The sequence below is a fragment of the Hermetia illucens genome, chromosome 7 (genome assembly GCF_905115235.1).
Source record: "Hermetia illucens chromosome 7, iHerIll2.2.curated.20191125, whole genome shotgun sequence".
In the NCBI taxonomy this organism is placed as follows: Eukaryota; Metazoa; Arthropoda; class Insecta; order Diptera; family Stratiomyidae; genus Hermetia; species Hermetia illucens.
This window is the reverse complement of record NC_051855.1, coordinates 15,114,279-15,134,846: the sequence shown is the minus strand read 5'-3', so window position 1 is coordinate 15,134,846 and position 20,568 is coordinate 15,114,279. Positions and strand designations below refer to the sequence as shown.

Here is a 20,568-nt window from a genome sequence, read left to right as displayed (position 1 = left end):
TTCGAAACCATTTAGTTAGTTTCGGCAGTTTCCACTCTGCGCCTTCCCACAATTATAGCACTGCGTGGTATGGTCTGGGTTTTAGTCTCCGTTGCAGGTACCGCATCACTTTGCGAGTCCTTCTCTCCGTTTGCGCGTCCCGATGTCTCATTGGGTATTTCAACCCTTGTTGTAGCAACGCTCATGTCCTCATTCCCAAGAAATTTCGCCTTCTTTCTCAGTGCTTTCCGTTGTCATCGACTGGGAGCCCTCTCAGATTCAGTGTATCCACACTGCATGTGTCTGATTACAGATGCCGGAATTAGACCAGTTGTGGCTTGCCCCTTTTTTGGAAGAGTGAGGCAACAGTGTCACCATCAGACCGGCCAAGGCCAAGGTCATATCCGTGGGAGAGGTATCAACAGAGAGGTTTGTATGGAAGTTTCGAAAAGTGGTTATGCGTGTGGGAAGAGTTATGAAAATGACGAAAGTGAGTTAGTAAAGGTGAATTAGCATTGGGAAGATTGCTTAGGGAAGGGGTCTGAGGATGCCACGCCTCCAGTCATCGGGGAGTAAGAGGGGGAGTGGGGATGGGGATGGGTATTAGTGCAAGTAGGAACCACTTATGCTATGCTCATTTCTAAAATGCTGGCAATCGTGACCTATCGTGGGGTCTACCACAGGCCTTAAATTACAAAAAGAACGCCTTGGTATTCTCAATAAAAGCTTTTTTATTAATTGCATTCAAACGACCAATATAAAGGCTTAAAACTTAAAATTTAAATTTTTTATTTCTTCGATTTATTGCCGCCTGGTTGCTTTTGCTTACGCGAAATATTCATATCCTTCAATTTGACATGCAGCCGTGTCTTAGCCTTGGCCAAATCTTCTCGTTGACGAATCGTTTTTGCTGGTTCAGGATGTAAAAATTTCTTACGCTCATCTTTACGTACGGCTTCACCACACCCATGAATTTCAGGAAGGCCATGCTTGAAGCAATATCTTTCTCGACAATATTCACAATTCTGACCCATTAGATTGGTTTTCATTTTGCATTTGGTATATGCACATAGTACGTCTAAGGTTTTTACGGTCTCTAGGACATTTTCTAAATCTTTTTCGACTTTTACATTAGAAAGTGTATCCAAATGTTGTACGGCTGCCGGGATTTTAGGTGGTTTAGAATCGTTTTCGGTTGTTAACGATGACGATGATGATTTTGGCGTCGCCATGTTAGCCTGAAATTAGGGGACAATTTTAGTGAACTTTGTCAACTTTTTAAAGTCGAATTGTCATAATAATACCTCAAGCAACCAAACAATCCTATTAAATTTATCGGTAGCACACATGGTTAATTAATAGCAGCCAATTATAATTTCCGCATTCATATCTACATATGTACATAGCACTTATTTTAGGTTAGTCAAACTTGTTTAGTTCTTCTTTGGTACTAATTAGTATCTACAGAAAATTAGTAGCGGTGGGTGAGTAGTAGCACTGTTGTCTTGTCCTTTCCAAAGTCTGTCCAAAGTCTTAGAATTTACACTGAAGCGACAAACTTGATCTACTACAACTTTGTTAATAATAGTGCAATTTCCACCAAACTTCGCAGGATCTTATTTGAGAACCAGCGGAGATTACCAACGCACGCGACCTCTAGATATCGACTCAAGCGGTTATACCGCGGCCCTCTTTATCACCAGACCTTTGGTGAAGTCATTGACTGTCAATTTGCTAAAATAGATTTAATGTCCCGCGCGATCATCCGTTCTTCAATTCAATCGGAGCAGCGGTCACGATCGGCGTGGCATCCCAGAGGCAAATAGCGAGGAGAAGATACTTTAACTTCAGAGGAAAAACAAGGAGATGTTCACCAAGATGGAGAAAACCGGGGGCCCCTCTGACGAAGACGAGGCCTGAGCCCCGGAGACAAGACTCGAGCAGAGTTGCTCGAAATCATCAGTATTCTGAAGGAGGAGATTGCGGAACTTCGAGTAGAGGTCAGGGCGGAAGGAAAAAAAAATGGCAAGACTAAGCCTATTACGAGAGAAACCCCGTAGATATGTCAGCTGTCAGAATTGAACTATCTGAACTTTCAGAATTCAGCTATTTAGACCTTGTACTTTCACGCTAAAGTTTGTGTCTTGTGTAAATTTAAGCTGCTCAGCGTTTCAACTTTCGAACCTTTATGCGCTGATATGGGGGTGATGCCACATAAAAGAAGCTACTAGGGTGAGAAAAGAAGAAGATATGTCAAAGTTCATATTCTTGCTCGAAGTAGATTATAATATACATCAAACCTGGGTACTAAAATTTGTTCAAGGTACTTGTTTGTATATCCCTATTTCAGAGAGTCCCTTCGAGTTGAATAAACTAGCATTTACCCCTAGTCCTAACAGCAACCCCCTTAGCATACGCAAAAATATGCAAAAACTAAGAAACTCTAAAAAATAATAAAACACGGAATTGTTAAACCGTGGGTAGATAAAATAAGGGCGAATATTAAAGAGAATTGCGTCCCCCTTTATTTCCACACAGCTTTTTGTTCCTGCACTAAAATACATTTCAAATTCGATTTTGAGGCTCAAAGTCAAGACGTGGTTTTCATTGCATGCTAATTTCCAACATATCAGATATCAATAAATCAAGGAACAGCAGTAACAGTAGTAACATTGTCAGGATACCGACAGCGTTATACTATTTTTGCCCCAAAGACATGTACTATAGAAAAGGAATGAGAGCTAATAGAATGACGGCTAAATTGTGCGGACAATAGAAATGACGCATGTCCAGGGATTTATTCGGGGTTTTTTTTTTTCTGCTTGAGTCTGAAAAGAACGAAGCGAAGCTAGGGGATATGAGTAAAGAATATGAGGTATCTTTTAAAAGGATTCTGATCGTTGTGTCCCGGATGCTGTAAGAGAATAAAGTGAGTAACTATCTGTCATAGGCAAGCAGATCCTGTAAGGCCCCAGTTTATCTTGGAGACTCCTCCAGAATAATTCTGCTTGTCTGCAAAAAGAAGATGTGGCTCATGCTCCCGGTTCTGGGCGTTGCCAGGTCTCCAAAGAAAGTTGCAGAAATCAAAAAGTCAAGCATCATGATTCACATCCTGTCAGCAAACATGCATAGGAGTGCATTTGCTCAAGACCTGGTGGAGAAGATGGTGCAAGAAAGAAGAGTTGACTTGTTACTTCTCAGCGAACAGTGCCAAGATAGGAGCTCACCGTTGTATGCCGATATATCTGGCACTGCTGCCATCTGGGTAAGAGATACGGTTAATTTGCGAGTCCGGGAGGAGATCAAACAACGACATTTGGGTTCGTTTTGCGGACCTGACATTTTCAGCGTTTACTTGATACCAAACGAATCTATACAAGTTTTTCGTCGCCTTGGAGGACGAGATTAGAAACACGGAAGGGAGAACTCTAGTCGGAAAAGACTTTAACGCCAGAGCCCTTGAACAAGGCGTGCCTCAACAAGATTCTTGAGACACACAGATTTTGGAGATGGCCGCCAAGGCAGGACTCATTGTCCTAAATACCGGCAACATACCGACATTCCGGCACCCTGCGAAAGCACTATCCTTGACGTAATTTTTGCTATGGAGTCCTTAGTGTCAGCGGTCCAACGATGGAAGGTACTGGAAGTTTTCACCGCCAGGGATCATCAGTACATTTAATTCGAAGTGACAAACAACTCTTCCCAATGTTCTGCGGTCTGGGAGATAGGTCTACCAGGTAGAATATCGGAAAAATCGACGTGGCAAAATTTGACAGACAGAACAACTGCAACTGAATCGCTAGTTCATCATTCAATGAGGCTTATTACCGCAGCTGGTAATGCATCAGCTCCCAAAAGAAAACTGCGACGACTGAAACCTAAGAAGGAATTGCCTCAGATTTCGGTGGATTGCTCAGGGCGCAAGAGACGAAATCGAGATGATGCTTAGAACCGCAGAATATAAGAGTGGGGAAAAAGGACCTCCGCTACCAAATCAACAGGCAGAAGGCACGCTGCTGGCAGAGAGAGTCATGAAGCCTGGTTTCCAAAAAACTCGGTGTTCAATGGAAGCAGCGAAGATGGAAGAAATCGTGCAGGCACTTTTTCCTGTCCATCCCATCCGAGCTGACGCTGTGGATAAAGGAGTGAGTACTGAGGAATGGCCATTCTTCACTGCAAAAGAACTAGAGGAGGTGATCCTGCCCATGAATGACAAAAAGCACCAGGACCGGACGGTATTCCCAGTGTTGAAACTCGTTTGTAAATACAAACCGGACTTGCTACTCGACGTATTCAACGCATGTTTGACAGCGGAAAGTTGCGAGACTTGTACGTCAGCGTATCGTCCGCTGTATGCAGAAGGTGGGAGCGCCATTGCCATCACCTTTCGATGGAAGGGCGTCTTGGTTCCTGGGACACCATGATCGAGGCCATGCTACAGAGCAAGGAAACCTGGAGCCCAGAGACACGTTACACTCAAGGCATTCTTAAGACGAAAAAGAGAGAGATGGATAGGAGGAATGCCAGAGTAACTGAGGCTCCCTGAATCCACGGGGTTATGCTCGTATACTGAATAGGCTTGGCCTGAGGTAATGTGTCAAACGGTTTTGGGTCAGTAGCCTGGACGCTTTAGGGAGTGTTTTAGCCGTTAGTCCGTGTGAACTTTGTGCTTAAATGCATATCACCTCCCTAGCCCCCTTAGGAAAAAGGGTCGCGCCTAAACTTGAGTAAAAGGGTAGCTCTGGAAGATCTTTTTCATGATAATGGATGGCACTTCCACTTGGAATGGCGTCGTCTTTTTCCGGTATAATAAGTATCGTTTTGAGTGTTCGTCTCCAACACCCCCCCCCCCCCCCCCTTACGTTAAGCTTCGAAGGTCAATTCGTTGTTAAGTTAACATCCATTTCAAAGTGATTTCTACATCATCTATCTTGAATTAATGCTGAAATTCTTGGTTTTTTCAGTAGCTGTTGTGCTTTCGAATGTCAGCTTCTTTTTGATATATGCAAATGCAACAATAAAGAGACTGGTATGAGAAATACTGAAGACTACACATATGCACATTATAGACCTAAGAAACTCTGGCTTAATTGTTGATGAAAACAGCGTGACAGATCTTGGATTGCTTGTTGACATTTATATGTAAATAAGATTTGCATTTCTGATTGAACTCTGGATTTTCAGAAGAATGAAAAAATTTTCTTGTGCTACAAAATTCTATGGTTGCCACCGCTGTTATTCCACAGATACTTGTATCTTTTTTTTTGGTTTTATTTAATTTTTTGTTGACTTGTATGGTCATTTGTTGTGTGAGCGAGTACAGGGCACTTAAATTTAATAAACATTTATGTAAAAAGTGTTTTTTTCCAGCATTTTAACAATTTCTTCCTGCGATCTTCAATCTTTATTTTGTCCCTGCTATACATCTCGAATGGATTCCTCTTTTTCTTTTTCACTATTCATTCTTTTGCACTTATTTTTCATTCTCTTCTTTTATTTTTTTTTTTGTCCCCTCGTTTTTTTTCTATTTTCATTACCAATTTAAAATGTTTACGGAATAAGAGGTATTGTCACTTTATTCTGGCAGATATTTCACAAAAAAAAGTAAAACAAAAATCCGCAAAATCAAGAAAATACGGAGAATCTGCAACAGCGTGTAAGTAAGAATAAGATAGTTTTTGTATTTGTAAAACAAAAAAATTGGGTCACTTGTATTGAAAAGTAGTGTATATCATTGATCACGGATTTCATTCCTATTCTGGATATGGATTTATTTTCGCCATTTAAATTCTCTCTCCCCTGAATTATTTGCATATCAGATAAGTTAATAGGCCAAGCATCAGTACCATGGCTGCGCCAACAAACATCAGTCGCCGTAAGGCCGAAACGTATGAAAAAGATGATAAAAAGAAGATAAGCAAATAGAAAGGAAGCTTGATCCGCCCAGGTCCCCTACCCGTCCCGCAGATATCGTCAGGCCAAAAAATTCAAGCTCGCCCCCAGCTTAAAGCGAGGATGAACATCTTAAGCCATGAATGGAATATCTTGCGTGTGCTCTATGGCGGAAAGGAAGTTAGTTCAATGTCTTTCGCACATCATTGATTACTTAATTGAATTTTTGATTAGGTGGCTTCATTTGGGTCCGTTCTGCCTTGTATTCGCCTTCCGCCCGACCCGAAGTCCCAGGAAGAAAATCTATCAATGGAATATTTAGGTTTTTTTTACTTGTTTTCTCTTCTGTTTTGGATAAATAAAATATGGGCTATAGTGGCGCTCACTTCCCCTGGTCCTATTGAAACTGTGAATGAATAATGGTTTTCCGGTGAAAATATCGCGAGTACGTTACACGTTTGGTTATGCTCATATTGAGCAGACTTATGTAACCTATACAATGGGAGATAAGATTTCCGGAAGTTCTTTTATTCACCGATACCATTCACCGAGAATCTATAGAAAAGTAGAAACTGGTCAAAGAAAAATATCCAGAATGGTACCCCTATTTAGATGGGGATATGAAGAAGACAGTTAAGGTACATGTCCCAGGAAACACAGTATTAGCGGTTAGACTTCCGTCTATCGGCATCCAAGACAGTCTGTACTCGACGACCATATTCCCTTAAAAGTGAAAAGTTTGGTAAAATGTGCATTAAAAACAAAGAGTTCATTGTCACATTAACTGTTCCCCAAGGAATCTAGATTCTCTACCCTGGTGGATAGGCAGCAAAAGTCTCACTTGTTGATATTCCCGACAATTTGGTCGTTATTGTCAATTCAAACCACCTTCCACGTATTTAAAAAACAAGGGCAAGGATAGACTCCTCACGATTCGGGTAGATGACCGATCCCCGAAGGTAATCACATCCATATCAACTATAGATTTGGCAACATACCTGCACGCGTGCACTGTGAAAAGCCGAGAAAAGACGCTTCGGAGGAAACATCGGGTGGAAAAATTACCAAGGTCTCCGAAGGAATGTCGGATGTCATAGAGGCCGAAAGGACTGGATCAACCAGGGAACTAGACCTGCTGTCCAGTGAAGATCAGAAGCTGGACCACCTAGACCTAGATTTTCTAGGGCTTAGGGTGGACAGCGACGCGCAGGAAAGCGTCATGTCGGAAGAGGAGGGTGGTACTCCGAGAGTAGAGAAGAGCTCTAAATAATAAAGGAGCCAATGACCAGCACTAAGATAGCCTAGATAAACCTACACCATGCGAAAACTTCATCTGCAATAATTGTAAGGGCAAGTTCCAAGGAGAACATTGCAGTAGTGTGCAAATTCGCGATCTGCAAGGAGGAAGCATGCAGGCAATTTGGGAATCCTCTTGCGAAAAACCGAGAGCTAGCTAAAATATATATGTCTTTCGGTCCTGTTGCTCTCTAATGAATACACTCGGTTCGTCCAACAAAGTCTGAATACTCTGGGTTGCAGGTCATGTTGGATTGAAAGACAACGAGGCAGCGGACGAACTAGCCAAGAAAAGAGCAGAGACGCCCTGACATGGGCCAGAACCTTTCCGTGGAATCGGAAACGGTTTCACGGCTAAGGAACGGGATGGGGGGGAATGGAGCAGTCCAGGTGCTTATTGGGGGTTCGTTTCCTCATATGCACAAAGGATTGCTTAAACCTCACCAAAAAGGATCTCCGAATCATAGTTGGAATTCCCACTGGTCACTGTCGGCTAAACTATCTCCTAGGGAAGCTAGGGGTATCTACGGATACTGCCTGCAGATTTTAGGCGGAGTGTGATGAAACCTCTACACACGTCCTGGGACAGTGTTCGCACTTGGGAAGAATACTTAATACTGGATGCAAAGCTAAAAGATCTGGAAGTAGGGAATATACTAAAGGTTTGCTTGAGTTACTTTGATTAATAGGTCCACTATAACCAGCAAAAGGGGCACAATAGTTCTCTAAGGACGCGGTGCGACCTTCCCCTTAACAGAATAATAATAACTAAAGGAGCAAACAGGTCTCCAGGTCAATACGAGCCAAAGTCCTAGGAACAAAGTCCCTCCAATGACTTGTCCCCAGTTTTTTTTGATGATCATAAACACCATAGCTAACGCATTGACTACATGATTTTGGAAAAGTTGATTAGTACCTGGAAGTAATGGTGGATAGGTCCCGCATTGAGAAAGGACAGCAACTTCATTCCACATACGTTGTCCAATACAATTTTCTACATTTTAAATTATTCATTATCCGTCGCATCTGCATGTTTTTTTGCGAGATCATAAAAGGAATTGTCAATTTCTTTATATACGACCTATGGACCACTCAATACTACTAGAAGACTCGAAAATTTCTAGAGGTTCCTCTCACCAACGCCCAAAACCTCTTTCCGCTCTTCATGAACTTGTCTGTTCAATGACCCTCCTCCGTCCAAACTATCTAGTCTCCCTAGGGGCACTCAAAATTGAGAACCAATAAAACGATATTCCAACCAATTTCCTCCACTCTCCTCCTCTAATAAAACCGGGAACTTCGTTATTGTTGCTTTATTTGTTCCTTCAACGCAACATCAACCATGTGCGCTTATCTCTAGCACAACGGCACAACCTGGTCAGAAAAAAAAAAAAGACAATAACGATTGAAACGCCAAAAGGATACTACCCGCAGGGTGAATAGCATACGAAAAAACCAACAAGAACGCAGAGAAATCAGACACCTGATACGGAAAACATAGGAACAGGATAATGAAAATGGAAATGATTATTTATCAAATTAGGATAGGATAAGATGGTTTTGTTTTCCGTCTTATTTTTCCGCGCTTAATTTTCATGCTTCCTTCCGGGGAAGAAATACATGAATGCACAAAAAAATGACCAATTTCTTAATCGATCCAGGTCCTGAATGAGAGAGATAACGACAGGTGGATCTTTTGAGCATCTGCTTCTTGAATTTATCCCTTGTTACGAATATGAAGATAGACATTTTGTAGATTTCGATGAAAATTACAAGATATTGAATTGAAAACGTGAAATTTTAAATGTGGAAAGGACGAATAGGGGCAATATTGCAGGAGATTAAAGGGAACCAACTGTCTCTGAATCGCTAATTTTGACGCGCTTGGAATGCCAGTAACGAGAGTATTTCTGACAGTTTGACAGTTTCAACCTTCTCACTAGATCGTGTGTCAATAGAAATAACCGTTTCTAAGAAAACTGCGTGTGACAGACAGACAAAGAACTGATTTTAATAAGACTGCGTTTTAAAAAAAGCGGTAAAATGGTTCCTTGGTGGAACCGGGCACTGCAAAAACCCAGAAAATTAACCAGACAACTTCTGAACCGTGCTTGCAAAAGCAATGAGGATGAAGACTGGTTAAACTTCCGAAACGCACAGCGTGAATATAAGAAGTTCATTTGGTGTTCGAAACGAACGAGACTCCTTTAGAACGTACTGTGAGGAACTAGAAGGCGCAAGAGAGACTTCAAGGCTGTGCAAGTTGGACTCTCTTAGAAAACCTGATGGTACTTTCACGAGCTCCTGACTGTAGGGGGAGAGTTGACGGATCTTGCAACCCCTTCAACACGCAAGTGCTGCAAGGGAAACTGGGACACTGCGAAAACGGTTGTTACCTATGAAAAGATGAGAGCTGCCATACTTCCTTTGAACATTTCAAAGCACCTGGCATGAATGGCCTCTATCCAGCAATGCTAAATGAGGGTATGAAACACTTAGAGCGATTGCTAAGAAATATTTTTCTAGCATGTCATGCTTTGGGCTATGTGCCTACCTCTTGGCAGAAGGTTAAAGTAGTTTTCATATCGAAGCCTGAGAAAGATGACTATGCTAATCCAAAGAACTTCCCACAGATCAGCTTGACTTCGTTCTTGCTAAAAGGACTGGTTGAGCCGCACATTTGTGGGAACGCACTTAGGTCGCACCCACTTAATGAAAACCAACATGTTTACCAGCATGGAAAGTCCTGTGAGTCTTCTCTTCTTGGTGTCAGTCAATGGAGAACTGTGTTGTGAAATTGCTCCACACATTAGCGCAACCTGGATGAAATGGCGTTCCACAATTGGTGTTCTATGTGATCGACGTATCAACTAACGTCTCAAGTCTAAAATCTACCGGAGTGTCGTCCGCCATGTTGCCCTCTATGCTTCTGAGTGTTAGCCGATTAGAAAAGACAATGAACGGTGTCTTGCGGTAATGGAGACGAAGATGTTGCATTGGACTGTGTTACGTGCGCAACAACTGTGGCCCCACGTTGGGCGCCAACTTTGTTAAGATGGGAGTTTTGTGTCACCTTGCCACCAAGGCTACCAACCAACACTGACTGCCCAGACGGCACGCGCTGGAGCTAACCCGAATGCTAGCAGCTCGACGAGATGTTGGTTGGGGTTCTTGGTTCTCACATATTATCTCGCGCAGTTCGTGTTCACGACTGTGTAAACCTGTTAGAGGAGTTTAGTTGGTTGACAGCCTTGGTGACCTTATTGATTGCAAGATGATGCAACGCTGAATTCTCATCGCAACAAAGTAGGCGCCCAACGTGGGCGGTAACAACTAGTAGGGTGACACGCTTTGATCACATCCGAAATGAGGATATTCCCGATCGGTATGGGGTTGCACCGATCGTGGAAAAATTGCGAGGGAGGCTGGTCACGCAATTCGCGCTAACGAGAATTCCACACCGAAATCGATGGTAAGTGACCAAAAGGCCGGTCGAAACTACGATGGCTTTATATGCTAGATGGCGATTGGAAAGCCTCGCGATTGTTTCCAGATCAGACTTTTGATAAAAAAAAAGGCGAAACCGATCACGATTGAATCACAACGGGCAAAGGCTGAAGAAAAAGAAGAAGAAGAATTTGCCCTATTGGCACAAACATACACCAGACACACAGAAAAATATTCATTGCATGCAGAAACGTACGATGCACTATGTGATATCTCCCTGTTTATGTATGGGACAGATAATGCCTCGTTGTCAGTTGTCAGGCATGGATTCGCTGACCCGCACCTTGAGCGTTAGTTGATGAATCACTTGGTGTAGTTGGTCGCCCCCATATTTAACCAATTCATCTGTAATTCCATTGGTTCCTGACGACTTTTAGTTTTTAAGCCGGTGGATTGCACGGACTCTTTCATTTATGCTTGGTGGTGGTAGCATTTGTCCGTCGTCTTCTGTTGGCGGGACCTCCAATTTGCCGATATTGATCAAAATACTCAACCCATCGCTTCATTATGCCCATCCTGCAGGATTTCTTTCTTTGTTTAAGCAGGATGACCATCGAGGTGTATAAGGCTTCCTGCTGACTTGTTGGTAGAACTTCCGTGCTTGGGGCGGTTGCTCCCTGTATTTTGTCGAGTTCAGAGACTTATTGGTTCACCCAGGCTTCCTTTTTCCGTCTGTGAGGACGCTCTTGGGCTGGGACCAAGTATATTTGTGGCTGTATCAGGTTCTTCAGGTGATTGTGAAGACCATTTGTTACTGTTTCAACTCCAGGACCCTTGTTAGCTGCGGTTATTGTCACATCTATTACGGAGCGCTGTGTTGTGAATGGCTTCAGTATTCACTCTCACCTGATTGTCAAAGAGGATTGTAGGTGGTGGTGTAATTTGAGCCCGGAGCACTATGGCAACGAGATAGTGATCAGAGCCTATATTGGCCTCCCTGTATGTTCTGACATTGATCAAGGCTGAAAGGTGGCAGCCTTCGATCAACACGTGGTCAGTTTGGTTGAAAGTGGTCCCATTTGGAGAGGCCCAGGTTTGTCTATGGACCGCTCTCCGCGCAAACCAGGTGCTTCCAACAATCATTTCCGTAGTCCATTACCATTGGTATCCCTATGTAAGGAGGCTACAGTGGAGGAGAAGAGAGCTTAGTTGGCACTCTTCCGAACTGCATCCTTGAAACGTTATCAACCAATATATGCAAATGTACTCCAAATGATTCTTGACTTTGATTTGCATTTAGAAGTTTCGAGTCTACAATTTCTGGGAGGGGAGGGTAGCCTACAGTAGTACTTTGGAAAGTTTGGACAAAACTTAGTATGGTCAACAAGCCATTCCTTGAGATTCTATTAATCGACCTAACAATTGGATGTAAATCTGTTTGGAAAATGCATCTTATATTAAATCATAAAACGATTAATTGTAAACAATCTATTAGCAGCGATACATCTTTGGCGGCGCAGCAAACACTACTGAATCGAATTTATCGCCACGGTGACTGGTTACGTCCCAATGGACCGGCCGGCTCGATCGTTTTTAGCAATTTGCACTTCATGTATGTTCTCGTACATAGAAGCAGTTGCATATATGTGGGTTTCGTTACTTTATATCTTATTGGGTCTTGTTGGATTGTTTGGGTCATATGTGTTTGATGTGCTACGAGCTATGTGTTTATTGCTGGACTGTGTGTCGTTCTCACGGGACCATTCGCGGTTTGTTAGCAGAATATTAACAGAAAATCGACAGAGTTGAACAGTGTTAGCGCAAATAAACGACACATATATACGTCGTCTTAATCTGTTCTTTTAGCCAGTAGGCTCGGGCTAGTTGGAGCGAGCGGTCATAAATAGTTATTAAAGGATCCTTTAAAAACGTCTATTTTTCGGATATTATTTTATTTTTAACGTACAGAAAACAAAGAAGAATGAAACATATAATAGCAAAGAAAGAGGACTAATAAAAATAGAAAATTATCTATAAAATTTAAATCGCGTAATCAAAAACTTTTTGAATTTATCGTTATTAAATCCAGGACTAACTGTGAGAATAACAAACAACAGATAACGTGTAATGGTTTTATGAAAAATACCAATTTAAAATCCACACTTTGGATAAATAAAACGAAAGATATTTTGTACTTCTTCAGTGAATTAAAATTGAACATTCCAAAATTATAGACGAAAAAATAAAAGTAACAATTGAACACGAGAAATATACCGGGAAAAGTATAACACGCATTTCAAGCGCGCGCAAAATAAAGAAATTTAAGATTGAATTAAATTTAAAAAAAAAAAGATATTATAAACTTAACTTCAGTTGAAAATTTTATAACGGTTAAAAGTGTCTATTGTTGTTTCATCTAAATTTGAGTATAGTTTGAAGATTGTGTAAGAAAAAGAACGTAAAGTTTTAATACAGTTTTGGCCGATGTAAATGATCTTTAATTTTGAACAAAGTAAAATGACCAAATTAGGAAAATAATAATAAAAAAAAAGAGATCATTCAATTATTAAATTATCCAGAACAATATAAATAGAACCTTGGACTGCAAAAATTTACCATAAAGGACTGATAATATATTTTTATATTACATTTATTTAAATTGAAAATTTGTGTGTTCCTTCTCGGGTTGATTTATATTTTTTTTTTATATATTTCGTACAATATCAAGTCAATCAAGTGTCCCTAACATTATTTTTATACAAATTGCATGAAACGATAGCAATCTCGATCACAAAACGATCATAAATCAAAAAATGATAAAGTGATAATTGTGCACTGTGTTCGTTTTAAATAATTAGCTGTGCAGTGTTGAATATCTAAAAGCGTACGCCGCGATTTTAATTGAGATAGTTTTTAGTCCAGGATATAAATTCCTTTTTCATTTTGGTTGTTTTTTATAAAAAAAAAAACTCAAATCACAATACAATATGCAAAGAATAGTCGGATATATCGGTGATAAATTTATCTTGGAAGATTCTACTCTTGAAATAGATCAATTGTTATATGAAAGTGGAAGCCACCGGATAACATCGATGGAGGGCAAGGGCCATCAAAAAAATGAAGAACAGTTTATAAAAAAAACACGATTACCGAAATCAAGTGACTTGAGCGATGGTTCCCATGAAATTGGTTGTTTTTTTGAAGCTAGTAGTGAGAAACATAATATTAACATTAGAAGACGAGGGATTTCGCGGAAGAAGCAAAAGCAAAAAGGACGATTAGAAGAATCGCGAATATCGAGCGGAAGAAATATGGTTAAGTTTTTAGTAAAACAATCATCTGAAACGAGTAGAGAAATAGTATCATCAACAAACATGCCATTGCATTCTTACAAAAATAATAGAGAATTTGTGAATTCAACAAAGGGAGAAGAGTTTTTATTGCCTCTTGAAGAGGAAGATGTAACCTTGTCATCACTAGAAACAATCGAATCTCCTGCATACTTTATCAAATTAGATCATTTACGGAACTCATGTCGCCAACCAGCGCATCCATCGTTTCTACTTAATCAATCAGGAAACTATACGAAAGTTGAATCAACATCAACGCTGCCTTTTGCACCAGCAACCATAGAAAAATCAACAACATCCCCATCGATATTAAAATCATCTTCACCAATTATTTCATCATCAACAATAATGGCTTTTGCATCCGCAAAACCAACAACTATGACTGTAGCACAAGAAAAACAACGAAGAAATCAAAGTGTTATTTTGAGCAAGGATGGAGAAGCACAATATCATTATTCATCATACAACAGTCCTTATCATCGTTGTGTAAATGAGCAGCATCAATACCTCCAATCATCAACAGTGGGATTCACTGATAAAAATTTCAATCCACCAGAATCTATAATCACGACAAGTTATGATGGAAATGAGAAATGGTATCAACAAAAATATCATCATCAATCATACTTTTGTTGCAATCGAAATAGCAAAACTATAATAAAAAATAGTTTTGAAGACAATCAACATTACAATTGTCATTTTTGTAGAAAATCAAATTTAATATCAACAATTTATTCAACAATAACAAGGAGAAAGCATCAACAACGTTTTTCATCTATACCAATAAAATTTAAGCATATTAATAATATAATGAATATATTTTTAATTATAATAATGCTAATAAATCTAGCACCAATTGTTTGTGGGCACAATGTTAATTTAAGCAATAGTAACCCAAACAGTGATAAAATTGCACCCACAGCACAACAACAATTTCATCAACATCACCACAACGGCGCCAATATCAATAGTAATAATAACGGTGGTAACATAAATAATATTCGTCGGGATTTAAACTTAAATTCACGTTTATCCAATTTCGGCAATGGCTTCACCAATGCTGACGATGACTCAACAAGACAAAGTAATAGTGAAACATCATACAGTAGTTTTTCTGAAATGAATCGCCAATTTACCAATGATGATATTTTAGACGTAAGTAGCACTAATGATAACAATAATAACAATAGCAACAATGATGATCGTAATAGTGATGGAAATAGCGGTGGAAGTGCAAGTTCAACAACATATCTACGTTCTGGTTGTCATTCATGTCAGCTACGTGAAAAGGTCAAAGCAGATAATTTAGCATCTATAAAACGTCATATATTATACCGTCTTAAACTTAAGGATGTACCAAATATAACAGCACCAGTTGTTCCACCAGAAATTGTTGAAAAATTCTATAAATCACATTATCAGAATAGTGGTAATAATGGTGGAAGTGGTAATAGTGAACGTGGACGAGGTGCTAATAATAAAAATCAGTATAGTGATGACGATAGTAATGGTGGTGGTGGTGGAGGCAGTGGTGGACAATATTCATCAACATTTTATGATAATGATAATATGCAAGGTGATGATCCGCGAGCTTATTATGATACAAACTATGATGGTGGAGATGCAAGTGATAGTTTTAGTAAAAGACGTCAATATACAGATTTTAGTGATAATTCATCAGCTGGTGATGATGATGATTATGAAGAAGATTTTTTCTCAGTGGTGAACAGCATCTACGTGTTTCCAACGAGTGAGTATTAATTTCATTTTTATTTTAATTGAAATTTATTAATATTAAAAAAAAAGTAAAATTATATAAAAATCCTACAACGAAGCTGTAATTGATATATCGAATAATGATACTATATTTGGTGATATTGATTGTGACATGATTTATACTTGATAATTGAGTGATAATTCATCTGAAAATCGTTTTTTGTCAATCCATAGTTGATGTAGCATTTAAGCATAGAATGTGCGATCTTTACTTGTGATATATGTAGGTAGTTTTCATTGCTTATTTAAGGGAATTAAGGGTTATACCTTGATGGACGTCATTTTTATAGTTTATTAGGCAGTTATGTCTACTAATTTACTCGAAAACCATTCGAACCAATCTCACAATTTTTGCCTTGTCGTCGTTTTCTTTTTAGCTCTTTGGTAAAACCAGAAAAAAACAGGAAAAATTATCTACAAGCAAAAAATTATGTATTTCCCTAGATTGCTTGTTGAGATTTCTTTTTGTCTTAATAAATCACGCTTTGTTTTCAACCTTTATTTTATTTCTACTTCTATTCAGACGAACGACATGGTAATGTAAGTCAGAGAAATGTCATTAAAAATACAATCAATGTAGGCGTCTGCTAGTGCTATTTATTTTCTTTTAATATGATGATGATGTGGTGCTGGACTTAGTATTCTGGGTTGGTGGATCTTCCGTATAAGAATGTGTCTTCGGACAGTTTTCGTAATTTAAAAAAAAAAAAATGAATTAAATAAATAAATTCACAATTTTCTTGGAGTTTTCCATTGATTTCCTCGGTATTTCGCCATTATTTCCATCTTTTCCATCACACAAAAAGATGTATTTACAAATTAGTAATAAGATGTGTGTTATCCTCAATGAATAAGAATAATAATCCTTGGCGCAACAATCCATATTGAATCAGGGACTTGAAGTGAGTTAGAGCACTTCATTCAAGACCATAACAGTATAATACAGGATCACAGTACCCTGTAGGAGGTAACGTGGTCAGCAGTGCGTTCGTCCGACATTATTACCCTGATTTGACTCAGGTAACCATTCACAGCTGAGTCGACTGTCATCCGGGATCCAGTAACGATGACAAATCCTCCTGCCACCAGTGAGATTTGAACCGCGACCTTTCGCTACAACAGCCCAGCGCTCTAACCACTTGAGCCATTGTCAGTGAAGCTGAGCAAAAAGGATTATACACTCCCAAATGTTAAGTGTTCATAAGAATATTCTGGTCCAACAAGAAACGGAGATTTATGGCGAGTATGGTACAATATTGATGAAATTCCGAAACTTCCAGTGAAGACTGGTCACGTACTTTAAATGGATGATAGACAGGCACCTGATAGGACTTCAAATTCAAATCGCTCCACGATTTTCTGAGAAGCTTGCACTCAATGCAATGGAATGTTCTATGCCATTTAGCCTTATGGTGACGCAACTGATAGTGGATTTCAATACATGGCATCCTCCGCGTTGAAGCTGTTTTCCTTCCCATTTCCACCTCCTTATTATCACTTTCACATTATCACGCCTGCTCGCCGTTTCTTAGAAAGCCACTCTTGCGTAAAACATTCGAGATGCAATCGCTATTCATGTTGTCGAAATCGATGAAAAGCAAATGAAGTGGGGATCTAAACTCCGCACACAGCTCCACAATGATCCAAAAAGTGTTAATGTAATCGATACAGGACGATCCAGAGACGAAATCATCCTTCTCCGGGATGATTCTAGCTGGTATGTTTGTCACCCCTGGAAGCTCGCAAATACTCCTCCAATTGTCACACTCAAGGAGAATGCTTTCCTTTTGAATCTCAACGATCATCCCCTTCTTTGACTTTCTGAGAAAGAACGCAGATTCCTAGGGATTACGAATGAAAGGAAGTTGCAGCTCCAAAGGAACTGTACCGAAAGTGTCGCAGAGAGAGCGCCATGGCCGGCGCCTTTACTTCGTTTGCATTTATGGCAAAGATAGTTTGCTTGGAGGAGCAGTCCGTATCTGCATTTAAGATATCCTTAAAAGGTGTCAGAGTTCACCGCATGTTTTGCAACGGAAAATCGTGAACAAGTGCACATTTTACTTCTTTCGCTGCTATTAACCCTGTGTGCGAAATTTACCGTTAACGTCCCTCATAGGACCATTGGAAGGCTTTTGAGTACATGAAAGCCCTTCGTAGTGCAGTTCAAGCTGGTGAAATTGTTATTATTTGCAGCAGATACTGCTTTCCCTACCAATGCAATAGTGAAACCCCTTGTGTCGGGGCCCCTCATAATTTTCCATATCGTCACAGAAATAAAGAGACTATTGATGGTGGTCCAGTGCCATTAATAAGCTCTCTGGCGGGTTATTGTGTCATTTGTGCAGTGAGAAAGTTTCCCCCAGTGCACAAAAGCCAGATTACGAAGACGCTCTGTTCCCCAGGATGATCCCTTCTGGAGGTCGACGTCAGCATTTTTTCCGCTACACACGAGTGTGAAAAGAAGACACCTCCTAAATATACTGCTACTCGCGATATGGTGGATCTCTCCCTACTCTCTACTCAAATATATTATTATATTTTGAAAATTGACTGCGAATCCCTCTGAAGTTTCCTAGATCGGTGCAGTAATATAGGTTTTAGTAGGAAGAATCAGATTGCGAAGTTTAGTGAAAGGGAATCATGGTGTATCCAGATATTCTTACATAAAATATCAAGAAAATAGCGTGGAGCTTCCGGTTTCCGACTTAATTTTAGTTGACCAGTGGAGATTATCCGCGCACGGTTGTGGCTCTACAAGACAATGATCCTGCCAGCCCTTATGTATTCCTCAGAGACCTGGGTTCTTAGCAAGAAAAATTACGAACTCTTGGCCCCGTTAGAGAGCAAAATCCTCTGAAGAATGTTTTGGTCCCCTGCATGAGGAGGATGGACGATTCCGTAACCTACATAAGGACGAAATCTATGAGCGATACCATGATCGTCTGGTTGTGGATAAAATCCGGCTCAATAGGTTACGGTGGCCGGATCACTTAATCCGTATGGATGAAGATGATCCAGCCCGGAAACGTGTCACGGCAGTAGTCTAACATAACATCTTCGTCTCCAGAGCCGCAAGGTTCCGTTTATGGTCTTTTATAGTCAGCCAACACTCAAAACCATAGTGTTGGTCGACTATAAAAGATAATATTTTCCGAAAAAGATCGTGGTTCTGATCTCTATATTCTGCTGATCTGAAGATTCTGCGACCTCCGGGAGACGTTCTCAGATCCACAAAAACATGTGGTGGTCCCAGGCAGGGGACCAGGGGACAGTACAATGAACTTAACATATGAAGTCCTAACAGAGATAAATCGCAGTTTAGACGAGTATCAAACCAGACAATCTTTGAGGCAACTCCTGGTTAGGGCCAGATTAACTCCGAGAATCTTTGTATTTGAGCCCGAAATCAAGCCAAAAAAACTGTAAAATTGTGACCTCTAGCTGGGAGGACTTGATCTAACCGAGTACCACCCCTTATTTCGCTTCGATCATCACTAATATTGATTCAGTCCTTTTCAGATTTCATCATGGTAGCCTGCATTTGTACGGTTGTAAATATGTTCATCCCATGTCCTTCCAGGCAAACCAAAATCCAGGAGGAGACACCCCTTACCCTATCTAATCTCTGATAACCACATTGTTGTTATCATATTGATGTCATGCTCCTATGTTACGTTCGAATGCTAAGTACGTGGTGATTTTGCATTGATTTGATTGCAACCGGTAATAAAAATTTTAGAAGCCGGACCCATTCTAAATGAGATTTCAAGGAAAATAAATTAAAGCAACAACGACGCGGTACCGGCAGCAGAAGCGACCGGACCGACGCTTCCAACTATATGAACAATATATACTAGAAATTCATGAGAGTACTGGATCAAGTGCACAAGCGCGGTAGGAGGAGGCTCGGTGCCGACAGTAGGCAACTGAATGCTCTCTCTAACTTGACAATCTGTTTTGCTAGTGCAATGCTTACTTGAGACTATGCACGCTTTATTGCATAAAAAAGTTACAGAAAAGCACGTAACTCATCTATACGACCAAATATACAAATGGTGACCATGAGGAGAACTGAGAATGCAACATAGTGCATTTACTGTGCAACTCAAATTTTACTATATATGTAAGATCGACAAACGACAGCAGTGGCAGCGGTTAATAATGTGTGCCCCACTGCCTGCTTTCTTGGCTACTGGTTTCTTGACTGCCATTGATAATAAATTGATTGATGATAGTACGGCTAAGTGGGGTCATGCACACGTGTTTCGGATTGAATGGATTCATTTTTCAATAAAGGAGAAAAAAAAAATAGATGAAATTGACCCAATATAGATTTGAGTGCGTTGGTACACATGCAATGAAGGGGGGTGGCATGTGGTATTCGCACCAATTATCGGCGCCAATACACACTAACTTACGTCAGAATCTCACCCTCTATTATTTCAACTGCTAGAAGAAAATAGGAAGTTTAAAAGTATCTACCGGTAAGAAGGTAAGACATTGATTGACCTTCTGTTGAATAACGTGAGAACTATTGGAAAAATGGATTAGGTCATATTATGTATACAAGTTAGGGATGTCACAGCCTCCTTTACTTTGAAATTAAGGTGGTTCTTGCGGGGGAGAAATTACTGTAATCGAGGGACAACGCTTGAAACTAAGGTTTGATTTGTTGTGTGTGGCCTTCAATTTCCACGACAAAATCCACCAATGGAAGATGGGTCCATTTTTGGGGCTAAATTTTATTTTCTTGCCCCATAGACAGTATTTTCATAACTATTGGCCCCTTCGTCAGTGCAAGACCTCCGCAGGGAGTATAGGGGGG

At 40.2% G+C, this 20,568-nt stretch overlaps 2 protein-coding genes across 4 annotated transcripts in view; one reads left to right on the top strand and one right to left on the bottom strand.

The window, feature by feature from the left end:
* Nucleotides 1-686: 686 nt before the first annotated feature.
* The window catches only part of LOC119660947 (DNA-binding protein SMUBP-2), a 54,945-nt gene continuing 35,063 nt past the window's right edge, over nucleotides 687-20,568 (bottom strand). For all 3 annotated transcript variants that reach the window (XM_038069959.1, XM_038069956.1, XM_038069958.1), the window contains one exon: nucleotides 687-1,217. In XM_038069959.1, coding sequence (XP_037925887.1) covers nucleotides 768-1,211 — 444 coding nt within the window. In that variant the 5' untranslated portion in view covers nucleotides 1,212-1,217 and the 3' untranslated portion in view covers nucleotides 687-767. The remainder of the gene's footprint in view (nucleotides 1,218-20,568) is intronic.
* LOC119660946 (GATA zinc finger domain-containing protein 14) overlaps nucleotides 12,443-20,568 on the top strand; it is a 35,736-nt gene continuing 27,610 nt past the window's right edge. Inside the window, exon 1 of the mRNA XM_038069955.1 lies at nucleotides 12,443-15,717. Coding sequence (XP_037925883.1) covers nucleotides 13,605-15,717 — 2,113 coding nt within the window. The 5' untranslated portion in view covers nucleotides 12,443-13,604. The remainder of the gene's footprint in view (nucleotides 15,718-20,568) is intronic.